The sequence below is a fragment of the Cyprinodon tularosa genome, unplaced genomic scaffold (genome assembly GCF_016077235.1).
Source record: "Cyprinodon tularosa strain WSP-4 unplaced genomic scaffold, ASM1607723v1 ctg8, whole genome shotgun sequence".
Taxonomy (NCBI): domain Eukaryota; kingdom Metazoa; phylum Chordata; class Actinopteri; order Cyprinodontiformes; family Cyprinodontidae; genus Cyprinodon; species Cyprinodon tularosa.
Genome location: NW_024039562.1, coordinates 663,834 through 677,471, shown reverse-complemented (window position 1 = coordinate 677,471; position 13,638 = coordinate 663,834). Strand labels below are relative to the sequence as shown.

The 13,638-nt window shown below is 40.9% G+C and overlaps 1 protein-coding gene and 1 long non-coding RNA gene across 2 annotated transcripts; one reads left to right on the top strand and one right to left on the bottom strand.

The window, feature by feature from the left end:
* Window positions 1-2,028: 2,028 nt before the first annotated feature.
* Window positions 2,029-6,104, bottom strand: LOC119774155. Its single transcript, XR_005279492.1, has 3 exons — window positions 5,783-6,104; window positions 5,024-5,088; window positions 2,029-3,055 (listed from the first exon to the last, which is right to left on the bottom strand). It is a non-coding gene; the product is annotated as an uncharacterized LOC119774155 (long non-coding RNA).
* A 2,264-nt stretch (window positions 6,105-8,368) lies between these two features.
* mafba (v-maf avian musculoaponeurotic fibrosarcoma oncogene homolog Ba) lies at window positions 8,369-10,618 on the top strand. Its single transcript, XM_038271460.1, has one exon. The coding sequence runs from the start codon at window positions 8,866-8,868 to the stop codon at window positions 10,087-10,089; it is 1,224 nt and encodes a 407-aa protein (XP_038127388.1). The 5' UTR covers window positions 8,369-8,865; the 3' UTR covers window positions 10,090-10,618.
* The last annotated feature ends 3,020 nt before the right edge of the window (window positions 10,619-13,638 follow it).

Genomic DNA, 13,638 nt, shown 5'->3' with positions numbered 1-13,638 from the left:
TAAGTAATACCATAATTTTTACAAAAATAACCAGGTTATTGCCAAGTTTTTGAATCACTAACCAAACAAAACAAATGCTATTCTGAGATGAGCAAAGCATATTGTGTCTCTGAACTGTTTTGCAAAGAAAAATCTCCAAATATTCCATTTTATCCATTTTGTTTAAAGTATTTCATACTGGCTTTCATTAAATTCAAAACTCTCGACTCAACCACATAATAAAGTGTTTCAGAATACTAATCCACCAGACAATCTAAATCAGTGTTAGTTTAATTTACTAAAACCTTGGGTCTTCGCAATTAAAGATTACTGAGGAACAAATGAGAGAAACATTAACAGTAGCCAGTAATATTATAAATGAAAAACATATCTTGAAGAAAAACTTTAAAGATCTACTGTTGAAAAGTGTAATGTACAGGTGCTGGTCATAAAATTAGAATATCATGAAAAAGTAGATTGATTTCAGTAATTCCATTTAAAAAGTGAAACTTATATATTATATTCATACATTACATACAAACTCATATATTTCAGATGTTTATTTTGTTTAATTTTGATGATTACAAATGACAACAAATGAAAATCTCAAATTCATCATATCAGAAAATTGGAATATTACTGAAGACCAATAAAAACAAAGGATTTATAGAAATGTTGGCCAACTGAAAAGTATGAACATGAAAAGTATGAGCATGTACAGCACTCAGTATTTAGTTGGGCCTCCTTTGGCCTGTATTACTGCAGCAATGCGGCGTGGCATGGAGTCGATCAGTCTGTGGCACTGCTCAGGTGTTATGATAGCCCAGGTTGCTCTAATAGTGGCTTTTAGCTCTTCTGAATTGTTGGGTCTGGTGTATTGCATCTTCTTCTTCACAATACCCCATAGATTTTCTATGGGGTTAAGGTCAGGAGAGTTTGCTGGCCAATTAAGAACAGGGATACCATGGTCCTTCAACCAGGTACTGGTAGCTTTGGCACTGTGTGCAGGTGCCAAGTCCTGTTGGAAAATGAAATCTGCATCTCCAAAAAGTTGGTCAGCTGCAGGAAGCATGAAGTGCTCTAAAACTTCCTGGTATGTGGCTGCGTTGACCCTGGACCTCAGAAAACACAATGGACCAACACCAGCAGATGACATGGCACCCCAAACCATCACTGACTGTGGAAACTTTACACTGGACTTCAAGCAACGTGGATGAAGTGCCTCTCTTCTTTTCCTCCAGACTCTGGGACCTTGATTTCCAAAGGAAATGCAAAATTTACTTTCATCAGAGAACATGACTTTGGACCACTCACCAGCAGTCCAGTCCTGTTTCTCTTTAGCCCAGGCAAGACGCTTCTGACGCTGTCTGTGGTTCAAGAGTGGCTTGACACAAGGAATGCGACAGCAGAAACCCATGTCTTTCATACGTCTGTGTGTGGTGGTTCTTGAAGCACTCACTCCAGCTGCAGTCCACTCTTTGTGAATCTCCCCCACATTTTTGAAGGGGTTTTGTTTCACAATCCTCTCCAGGGTGCGGTTATCTCTCTTGCTTGTACACTTTTTTCGACCACATCTTTTCCTTCCCTTCGCCTCTCTATTAATGTGCTTGGACACTGAGCTCTGTGAACAGCTAGCCTCTTTAGCGATGACCTTTTGTGTCTTGCCCTCCTTGTGCAAGGTGTCGATGGTCGTCTTTTGGACAACTGTCAAGTCAGCAGTCTTCCCCATGATTGTGTAGCCTATAGAACTAGACTGAAAGACCATTTAAAGGCTTTTGCAGGTGGTTTGAGTTAATTAGCTGATTAGAGTGTGGCACCAGGGGCCATCAATTTTGAACCTTTTCACAATATTCTAATTTTCTGATATGATGAATTTGAGATTTTCATTTGTTGTCATTTGTAATCATCAGAATTAAACAAAATAAACATCTGAAATATATGAGTTTGTATATGTATGAATATAATATACAAGTTTCACTTTTTAAATGGAATTACTGAAATCAATCTACTTTTTCATGATATTCTAATTTTATGACCAGCACCTGTATCAGTTGTAATGTGCTAATGAAACACACATCAGTCTGGACCTGTCTTTATGCAAACAGTTGAGCCAGTAAATAAAACTACCATTACATTACGTGATGGAAGTAAATGCGCGCCGCTCATAAATAGTGCTTGTCCTGTGGGTTTAAAGTAGGTTGGGGTGTGGTCCAGTGGTCAGAGAAATGGCCAGATGACCTGAACTCTGCTGAGTCATGTCCCAGGTGAGGGATTGAGCTGCTTCCACTGAGCTCCGGGATGTGCACTTAACCTGCAGTAATTACTGGAAACTACACTGAGAACATGACAACATGGAAGTTGTGGAAGTGGCTCTAGGATTTCAAATTACTCTGAGCCTCTTGAGGGACAGTGTGGGGAAACCTGCCGGTGCAGTAATGTGGATAGTAGATCTGGTTTCTAAAAGTCCTTAGGATTTATGGCAGAGGAGTCCATCACTTCTTAAACAACTAAAGCAAAAAAGTATCTATAGATCAAGGGCAACTTTGAGAGAAAATGGGACACAGTTGTATGGACATATTTTATAAGTACAGTGATGACTTCTTGATATTGAGAGGTAAAATAAGGAAGGATGCAGAATTGGGAAATTAGGAGATAAGGAAAATGGATAAAACATGAGGTTGGAGGAAAAGGTAGAGAACTCAAGAAAAGGGAAAAGGTGGAAAAGGAAAGACAGAGAGAACCCTGTGAATGAAACCCAAATGGCTGCTAAAAATCATTAATCTTGTGGGGATCTGTGTCAGTGAACGGCGGCGACACAAAGAGCTCTCGGAGCAGCAAGGAGAGCAGCTCACTGACCCGAACCCAATTGGCTGAGAAAGGCCCACCAGGCTTTAATAGACTTTTGCTGATCCTACACTTGTTTGCTGGGAGCCACAATGAGCCGATTGCAGGGGCTGACAGAGGCCTGCAGGCCTGTGGGCTCCCCTCCTGGCCCATGATAAATGACCAAGGGTGGGCAGGGCCAGGGCCGGGAACATAGGAGAAGGGTGAGGGAGGCGAGAGGCGACGAGGTCATCTGGAAAGGAGAGTGAGCATGGAATGAGAGAAGAGAAATGTAGGGGAAAAAGAAGAGTAATTAGATGATTGTTTTATGGATGTATTGATATAACAAACTGTTTGAATTAAGCTTATAGAACTTTTTCAAGATAACAAAGCACTTAAATAAATGCAAAAACATATTGCTAATATATGATTATTAATACTAATATATATTTTTCTCTAGATTTTTAATTTAATTAAAGGGAAATTAGCCACAACTTTGTCCTGTTGACTTACCTTGGAAACAACAGGCATGACTTCCAGATTAGGTACATAGTATCTTCAGGATAATAACAGGCATATAAAAGCACTTAATTCAGAGACTCTTTTTAAAATACATTTAACATTACGAGTCAAATATCAAGAAAACAATCAATTCAGACATGCAGTCATTAGTGCACATAAAGTGTTATAAATGCCTCTTTTAGGCTATTATCTGGTTAGTCAAGTGTGTAACTAATAGATAAATTTAGCCAAGATAAATCCTTGATTATGATTTCTCTACAAGATGCTTTCCATCTAAGAGGTTTACCTGACCCAGTCCTGGGGTCGGATCAATAATTTTTGTCTGCATTATATGCCAACTTTTCCCTTTTGTCTGCACTTTTGCACATATTTTAAGCCTTCAATAACTTTTCTTTGTATATCAGACAATTCAGATTGACTAGGGAACATCCAGACAGAAAGTTCTGTGTTGAAAAATAACGCTGGTCTATCTTAAAGTCAACCTTCTGTATGAGGTTTTTTGCAATACATAGCAGGTTAGCGATGTGGGTTCCCAAATGAGGGAGGAACAATAGCATTTACTGGACATAAAAAAGCACTTCAAGTTGTTGCTGTGTCGCAAAACTCTCAAATATGTCAGTCGCACAACATTGACTGCTGGGAGTCCAACAGTCTTTTAAGAACGCCTTTCATGGAACAAGTAGCCTTTGCTAGGGAAACACCATTCACAGCAGAAAACTAGAACAAAGTAGTTCTGGTCATAAACATTATTGCATTGCATGCTTGACAGCAAAGAAGTATCTTTAGATATTGCGCAGAGCTATCTGAGGCCTATTAAATTTCTCTCTTTACTTTATTAGCTTAATAACATCCAGGTGCTTTATAAGCTGTGCAGAAGATATTTTCCAGAATATTGCCTGAACTCTTTCTTTATGTAACCCATGTGTATGGACTGACAGGTTCATGTACAGAAACTGTCCACAAACAGTGGCATGTCATAGAGATTTTAAGGACAATTTAGGAGACTATTTAAGAGGAAGCATGAAAGTGTTCGGAAAAACTGACTCTAGTTAGGTTTTCAGTACAACATAAGTTTCTTTGGCGTTTCAGAAGCCAATCCCTAGCTTGGAGAAACACAGATATAAATTGTGATTATGACCAAGAATACCGCCTTTAATTATGTTATGCCTGCACACTGATATTTGGTTCTTGTGGTGTCGCCTATATTTTGTGGTCACACTGTGCCAATTCATAATAAAACCTAATATCATGCACAAGCCAGATCGAGGAGCCAACTGGAACAAAGCCAAACTATCATATTCTGCATTGCAATTTACATTAATGAAATGACCACAGCAAAAGACAGATTTATTGTCCTTTTTCTTCTGGGATTAAGCCAGTGCAGTGCACACTGACATTTATTTGTTGTTATATTTACTACATGCCAATCAGAGACATCTAATCTAAGAAAAGGGTCTACAATTATACCCTGGCCTCCCAATCAACTTTATATATTCCCCGTGTCTATTTGCCATTTCAAGACAGGAATGAAAAATAAATAAATAAAAACATTCAGTGCAGAATTTGCAGCTAGATGTGCCTACTGAAAAAGAGGCACATCAAACTTTCCGCGTTGAGTAGAAGCGCCACATGGGGCGCCCTGTCACAACAAATGAGACCTTTTTTTGTTTCCTGCAAACGTATGCATCCAACTTCTTACCCACTGAATGCTGAGGATGGAACTGCTGCCCTCCATGCAGAGAAATCCGAGAATGAAACTGAGGCCTGTGCAAAGAAATAAAAAAGGTTGTTTTAAAAACAATGATGCACATTTTTAGATCAACATTGTTCACATATAAACGGGGTGTTTTTTCCCACTTTATTACATATTACTTTGTATCTTTAAGCTTCTACAGATGTTCTGTCTGTGTAAGCAGACATAATATATGCTTTAATAGATAATCGATCAGTTTGGAGTCTAGCAGCTTAGGTGATATAAACTGATAGGCTACTTAATATTCGACTTTGATTTTTAGAAGAAAAAAACTAACGACATATAAATGACGTTATAGCGCTCTGTATGTAATAATTAAATTAACCCAAAGAAAAGGCATAACTACGGGTATAAGTGTAAAATTATTTACTATAAATAATTAACTAACAAAGCATAATGCAAGGGTACTTTGATAATTTAACAAACCAAACTGTTGACTGTGGAGTAAAGTAAAAATTTTTAAGTTGTAGAAAAACTTAATCCGCAAGTTTTCCAACTTAAAACGTGTTTTTGTTAAAGCAGTCGCTTCGGCTGTGCGCATCTCTCCACTGTCTCCGTGCGTCAAAGCGCGTCAAAGCGCCACTCCAGCGAGGCTCCATCACCATCTCTCATGATCCCCTTTTATTTGCCTGTCGTGTTGGCTTCCTCTCACCACTTTTTAACATTTCAGAAAACAATTGGTTAACAGGTAGATTCATTTATTACCCCAAATCGGCCGATAGATATTAAAAAATTGGAAAAGAAATATATCTTCATCACAAAAAAGAAAGAAAAGAAAAAAAGGAACTCCTTGTCAGAATATCCACAAATAACGTTTTAGTTTAGATCCATGAGATGTAAGTGCGCATGCATGGATAAGTCCTGAAACAGAATAAAAATCCACATAGAATATCTGAGAAGTAAATATCTCCGTTCATCTTAGACCGGTTGAGACAGGCGGACCGCGGGCCTCCTCCTTGTCTCCATCTGGGCCCGATAGGTGTGAGAGGTGTGAGCTGTGGGGAGCTCCGCGGCCTCTCCAGCATCCGTGCCTCAACTGTTAAATGTAACATTTTAAAGGATGATTTTATTTCTGTTATTCATTCCTAAAATCCGTAGGATGGGACTCTCATTAGGGGCCGAATAAGCAAGCATCAACACTTTTTTTCGCTGTCCGTAAGCACACGGATCACTTAATAGATCATTAACCACCAATATGCTGCTGACATGGACGCTTTTTAACATCTCGTCTCTCCATTACAGCTTGTGATTGCCAAGGAGGGAGGGAGAGAGCCGCCGAAAGGCCTGCCTGGGTCTATTAGACGGCGGAGTCGGGTGATAGCAAAGAGCATTATGACCCAATGAGGCTGCCGCCCGGTCGGCCTCGCAGGAGGAAGGTTTTCTGGGCGGCTCGGCGCGGCGCGTTGCGCTCTGAGCGCTTCTCCTGTTGGAACTGCAGCTTTGGAAGCGCGCCTGCAGGTGGAGGGAAATTAACTGATAAAGATACAGACGGTGCTTTTTCATTCTGGGGTTAGGAAAGAAAGAGAAAAGAGTGATGAGCTTGGAGATGATAACAGGGATAAAGTTAGTGAAACGTTAGAAATAGTGACGCTCAATAGGGGAAATATTAGTCAGTCAATGGCCTCAAAGTAAATGCAATGACAGGTTAAATAATTAGTAGTTTTGGTTTATCAATAATTATCATAACTGATTAAAGTATAATTATTAATAACTGATTATTAAATACATGATTATTTTATTATTGCTCTTCAGACTTCATTTTAACATTACTTTAGCCATTAGACTTAGCTAAATCTAATTTATTTTCTAACCTAATATTTGTCCTTTTTTTCTACTTCATTTTTTGTGTTCAGGTTTGATTAGTTTTTGCAAGGGTTAAAAAAAAAAGGCTGAGCCAAAACTTTGTCGGGGTTACCGTGGAGTAGCAAGCTCGTGGAGGGCTTCGCTGCCTCAAAGTGATTAAGAATTTAGGCTGAACAAATGAGCCCTTCATTATCGGCTCTTATCTTTGGCAGCCTCCTCCTGCAGCCTGACTGATCAATACCTTCTGATCGCGGTCGTGCTCAGCCGTGAATATGGCTTGGAAACGAAATTATAATCCTATTGATCCTTTAAATTGGCTCATTTACTCACACTTTCTTTTTTTTTGGCAAAGAAGACAGACACATGCTCACATTTCCACATTTGCGCATTCCCTCTCCATTCTTAATTGAACTGAAAGTTTTAAATCAAACCGTATGAATGTTTGCAGGAAAAAAAAAATGTTTGTTTTTATTTCAACTGACTGAGATTACGGTAATAGCTATTTTTCTAAAACACACGACGTGACCTTTTAAATGGATAAATTAGCCATAGATAAAAAAGGAGATTTCCCTGTTCAGCAGCATCCTTTCAGGCAGCCTTATCCGTGCTTGTATTGTCCACGCAGGGGCAGCCTTGAGCCTGTTTCCTTTGATTTTAGTTTGATTCATCTGTGTGTGAAAATCACGGGTCAGGCCAAAGGCATTTTTAAGCAATAACATCCTTTTGTATGTGTGTGGGTGTGTGCAGGTTTTTAAGTGATTTAAACAAATATGTTTGACAACAATGACAGTATGGTTTTGAAATCATTCAGAAACAAAGTAACCATGCACACGCGCGTATTATATTGTATTTTTTAGGACTCTAGTTGTTAAAAGGAAGCTGATGTATATCTTTGGAAAAATAAAAATGTGCGTCTTTAAGCCGTTTGAGAGATAGATGATAGTTTGGCATAATGTGCTGCACAGCCTAGATGATTTGTATTAGAGGGAGATCTAACCTCAAACTTGTTTTTTTTTTTATATATAGGTGATATGAATGCAGTGGTGATTATCTGGGAGATAAATTAAAAAACGCGTTCCTTTTAAACTTTTACGCACGCGGCGCAAGAACTCTTACATGTTTCTTTTGTGGAACAGCTGGATGAGATTCTCTGATCAACTGGAAAAAACTTTACTTGGACGTTTGTTTGACTCAGTTTTTAATTGATCTAATATCTTAAGCAGTATAGAAGAAGAAACTCCATATAATGAAGCATGTCTTTCTTCCTCTGTCCTCCCACCTTCTGCTTTTAGGGAAGTCGGTCAGCTGACTGTCTCTGCCTGTCAAGCCTGAGATGCCTCCTCCTCCTCTTTCTCTCTCTCTCTTTCCCGTGTCGTGTGGCTGTGTCGGTTTTTTCATCCTCAGCTTCTCTCTCCCATTGGAGCGCTCCTCGCCATAGAACCTGCCTTCCAGTGCGACGTCACCGTGCGCTAAAAGGATAAAGCGTCGGTTGGCTCTGAGCGCAGACTGCTGGATACCAGAGAGTGGAGGGAGAGTGAGAGAGAGGCGAGTCTTTAAACCTCTGCGGTGCAGAGCTGGAAAAGCAGCTTCTCAGCGAAAAAAAAAGAAAGGAAAACAGACGTTCTGTTCGCTTTGCTTCCTGGCTCCTTTCTTTATTTTCATGGAGGAAAAAAGGGACTGATTAGGCTACCAAGAAGTTGCGACGTGGACTGGTGCCCGTCTCAGCGCGCAAACCTGGTATTTTTTCTTTTTATTATTTATCGTGTTTTGTTTTTTTTCTTTGAACTGACTACTGCTGAAAGGACTAAGAAAAGTTGCACCGAGGCAGCACTGTTTTCTACCTCTTGCCCGGTTTCTGCCAGATTATTCCAGCAGAAGTAGGCTATATGACGCAAACACCACGCTGAGCAATCGTCTCAAAGTTTTTCTCCACAACTTTTTTTCTTTTTCTTTTTTCTTTCTGCATCCACCAATCACGGTGTTTCATGCTACAGCAAGTCGGTGCAGATTTGTGGAGGAGCCAAAAGAACAATTGCATGAAACAAGAAAGAAAAGAAGAAACTTTGATTAATAAATCTGTGTTTGCGACGCTCACATATCTGCAGAAGAGTCGCGACAACAGCATGAGCGCAGAGATGAGCATGGGCCCGGAGCTGCCCAGCAGCCCTCTGGCTCTGGAATATGTCAACGATTTTGACCTGATGAAGTTTGACGTGAAGAAGGAAGGCCTGGTCGGGCTTGATCGCAACGGGGTGCGCCAATGTAACCGCCTCCAACCCCAGGGCTCCGTGTCATCCACTCCAATTAGCACGCCCTGCAGCTCGGTGCCCTCCTCGCCCAGCTTCAGCCCCACAGAGCAGAAGCACCACCTGGAGGAGCTGTACTGGATGCCGAACAGCGGGTACCACCAGCAGATAGACCCGCAGACGCTGAGCCTGACCCCTGAGGACGCTGTGGAGGCCCTGATTGGTGCCACGGCGCACGGCCACCCGCAGGCTCCACACGTTCAGCAGCAGTTGCAGCAGCAGCAAGGCGCTTTCGAGGGCTACAGGGGCCCGCACCACCACCACAGCCACCACGGACACGGCCAGCAGCAGCATCATCATCCGTATGCGGGAGGCATCCCGCACCACGCCGAGGAACTCTCCGGACACCCGGGGGGACACAACCATCCGCACAGCCAGCACCATCACCACCACAGCCAGGACCCCGACAGCCCATCTCCAGTGTCCCCAGAGTCCCATCAAACTCTGCACCACCACCGCCACCACCACCACCACCATCCACACGGTCACCTGAGCCAGGCGGCCGCGCACCACAGCGGCGGAGGCGGCGGGCTCAACGTGGAGGACCGCTTCTCCGACGAGCAGCTGGTGTCCATGTCTGTGCGGGAGCTGAACAGACACCTGCGGGGCTTCACGAAGGACGAGGTGATCCGCCTCAAGCAGAAGAGGAGGACCCTGAAGAACCGCGGCTACGCGCAGTCGTGCAGGTTCAAGCGCGTGCAGCAGAAGCACGTGCTGGAGAACGAGAAGACCCAGCTGATGAACCAGGTGGAGCAGCTGAAGGCAGAGATCAGCCGGCTGGCGCGGGAGAGGGACGCCTACAAACTCAAGTGCGAGAAGCTGACGGGGTCAGGGGCCGGGAGCGGGTTCCGCGAGGCGGGCTCCACCAGCGACAACCCCTCATCACCAGAGTTTTTCATGTGAGTCGCCCTTTCTACAACAAACTCTCCCCTTCCCTCCACCTCACCTTGATTGACTCTTCTGCTGAACACACAGTAGAAGTCCACGCACCCTGTTTGATTCTTACTAATAACAGTGAAATTATATTCATAATAGAAGAATAATCAATCAGATAGATATTATTCTCATATATAACCATCTACAGATGCCTCCATGTGTCAAAAGAGAAGCAAAGAGCAGAGCAAAGCCCGATCAGTCGCTGTACTTTTTTTGTAGATTAGTTGCTTGTAGTGAAGAGACTCTTTGGGGGAAAAAGAGGAACCTCTGCTGAACATTCTTCTCCTCTGAGGCTGCAGCTTTTTAAAACTTACCTGTGCGTAAAGCGTGAGCCACGGGATCAAGGCAGAAGTTTTTGCTTTGTCAAATTCACGACACTGTTTATGCAAAGAGAAACAAACAGGCCTGGCTCCCCAACAGCATCGCAGCCTGCAAACCTGATCCCCGAAATTTCTTTACCCTCTCCAAAAAAAAAAAAAAAAAAAAAAAAAAAAAAAAAAAAAAAAAAAAATGGAAAAAGCGTGACTCCACTTTATGCAAATTCAACTCCTGTCTACCAGGGAGGGGGCGGGGGTGGGGGGTGACATTTTATGCAACATTTCATTGATTTATTGCCTGCTTGGTTATATTCGAATATATATAGAAATAAAAGCAAAAAAAAAAAAAACCTGCATTAAATATTAATCCTGCATGCTGGACATGTACGGTAATAATTTCTATTTTGTATTCTCATCTTCTCCTGTATATTAAAAGCATGTCTTTGATCTGCGCATCTCCTTTTTTCCCCTTTTGTTTCATTTTTTTAAAGTTAACACAGGACTGCCGGTGCAGTGCCGTTTTGGTGAGGGGGATTTGTGATTTTTATTTTTATTTTTTTCGGGGAGGGGGGGCTTGTAAATATTACAGAACTGCACAACAAGACTGAGGAGGCTGGATGAACTTCTTTTCTTTTGTGTTTAGGTTTTTTTTCCCTTCATTTATTGTTCGTTTCGATTTATTTTCTATCATTTGTGGCGGAGTGGGCCGTGGTAAAGAAAGAGTGCATTTTCTATCTAATTGCATTTAAATACACAAAAAATGTGTGTCAAGTGCACTTTTGGATGATGATTTAAACAGTTTTCATTTTGAATTTTGCAAAAAAAAAAAACCTCCCTACAGGAACACTTATCATGCTGAAGTTCTAAAATGGGCCCAGTTTTTTTCCAGTTTTAGTGTGATATCTTCTCAGTTTCCTTGTCAGAATTTCAAAAATGATAAGATAATGGTGTTTTTATTTAACTTGAATTGTTTCAATTAAGTTTTTTTTTTTTTTTATGACTCATCCCTTCATTCCGACTCGCACCTGTTGCTCTTTCTAACTGGGCCCAATAATGGTGATTTGTATTTTAAATATCTAGAAATCATGCTCTCTAAAAGTTTTAAATTAAAGATAATATTTAGATAAAACAACTTTTGATATGAAGTTTAATGATCTATGTTATCCTGGTTTTTTTCTGCCGGTCAGTTAAAAAAAGGGATTCAGGTTGTGCAAATTTTCAAAATGAAAACGGTGTTTGTTGATTATGTTATGTCATACTGTTTTGTTTCTGTTTGTGTGTTTATGTCAGGTTTATTATTATTTGATTATTCTGGTTCTGCTGGCCAGATGCGTAGTTTTAAAAAAAAGTTTTTATTTTAATGATTTAAATTAAAGTGTGTCAGATCATATCAATTGAGCATGGTGCTTGCATTGAAAACATGTTGAAAAGTCATTGCATTTTTTAAAACAATCTTGGTTTTTTTGATTCAACTGTGTTGAAATCGAACTGAAACTGCAGCAGCAGCGGGATGTTTTTTTTTTTTTTTTTTTTTTCTGTTTTTCACCAGTTCCATGTATACCTACTTCTATATGATGTGGGGGGAGGGGAACACTTTTCAATCCTGTTTATATATATATATAAATATAATGATAAGTAACACTTTAAAAAATTGAACTGTTGCATTCAGGCTGGTTTCTGTTTTGTCCTTTTGTTGTTGTTTTTGGAAAAATAAAAGTTTCATATTTTGCTTATTAAAGTCATTGAAATGGCGTTTATGATCTCAGACTTTTTTCTTTCCTCCCAATTAACAGAATTAGACGCAGATTGTTTCTCAGCTGCAATAAAAACTAAAATGAATCATAATAGCTGCTAAATTCACCATTGCATTATTGTATTATTTATCGCCTGATGTGAAACTGAAGTGTGAAGTTTGGCTTGAAGCCCGCTGGTCTGCAGGGATTAGATCACCGGGGTCTTGCAGTTCAATGCTCCGCTGCTGCAGGGAGATTCCTATAGCTGCTGCTCCGCCTGCATGCTGCTGACTCCTGCAGAAAGCCCGTCGTTGCAGGCGCGCTCAGTAAAAGGAGATCTTTGACCTTGCAACACACTGGAGAAAGGGAAGCAAATCTTTTACATTAGAGCAATAAAATAATGCACCTATCACCATGCATTGCTTGGAGACACCTACAAGCTAAATAGCAGGTGCTTCTAGAACATTAATATTATTATTATTGTCTGCAAGAGACTGTCGCCAGCTGAGCCAACCTCAGCTTCATAGGCACGCGGCTGACGTTCACAGTTAGTGATTATACCGATAGGTGTCATTACATTTTCACTCTGGTCCCTGCATGCAACCGTGAGTATAAGATGAATCGTTATTTGCTTTAAAATAACAGAGATGCAACTTTAGACACGTGAACTTGTCCAATAAAAACACAACGCACATGTCGCTCCTCAGTCCTCATAACCCCGATTGTGTTACAGTTGAAGCAGGAGAAGAAGGGAGTAAGTGTCGATCTGGTCCCGCTCTAGAGTTTCTGGTGTCAGAACATTATCTGCTCCATGTCTGCACATTGTCAAGGACAAAAACTGCCATGCAGAGAGTCAACCAATGAGACCGAGGACCGGTGGGCCCTGGTTTACTTTCTGCCTCCTTTCCGTCTGCAGCCTGAGGGCAGGAGTGCAGCTGAGGTGAAGGAGCAGAGAGGGGCATCGATAAGAACCCAAAACAATAAAAAGAAGACTTTTAAGGTTTAGATCTTCTGTTTATTTATTTTTCAAGTGCGCCTGCAGCGAGGAAACTAAGACGACATAGGTGTGTATCTTTGTGCAGCATCATGTTTGATTCAAGATGTCAAAGTAAAATGTCAGCTGGGTGCAAACAAGTGTCACCATAAGATCTTTGTAGAGGTCAAAACCCTGCTTTTTTCTTTTGCATGACAAGAAAAAAATATCCTTCATGATAAAGGTGACCTTATGAATGTTTTATAAATGATTAAGTAAAGCCATATGGAGATCACTCATCAGAGATAAGCTCTGTTACAGATGCACCAACATCAGCGAAAGGTCAATTTGTTTCTGGAATTCTAGTGGAAAAGGCAAACTTACACACTAAATATATGCATCATACACAAAGTGACATAAGCGTTTCATTATGTTTAAATGAATGATTGAGATGTGCAGCAAATGAAAACCTCAGGTAATTTGAATAATACAG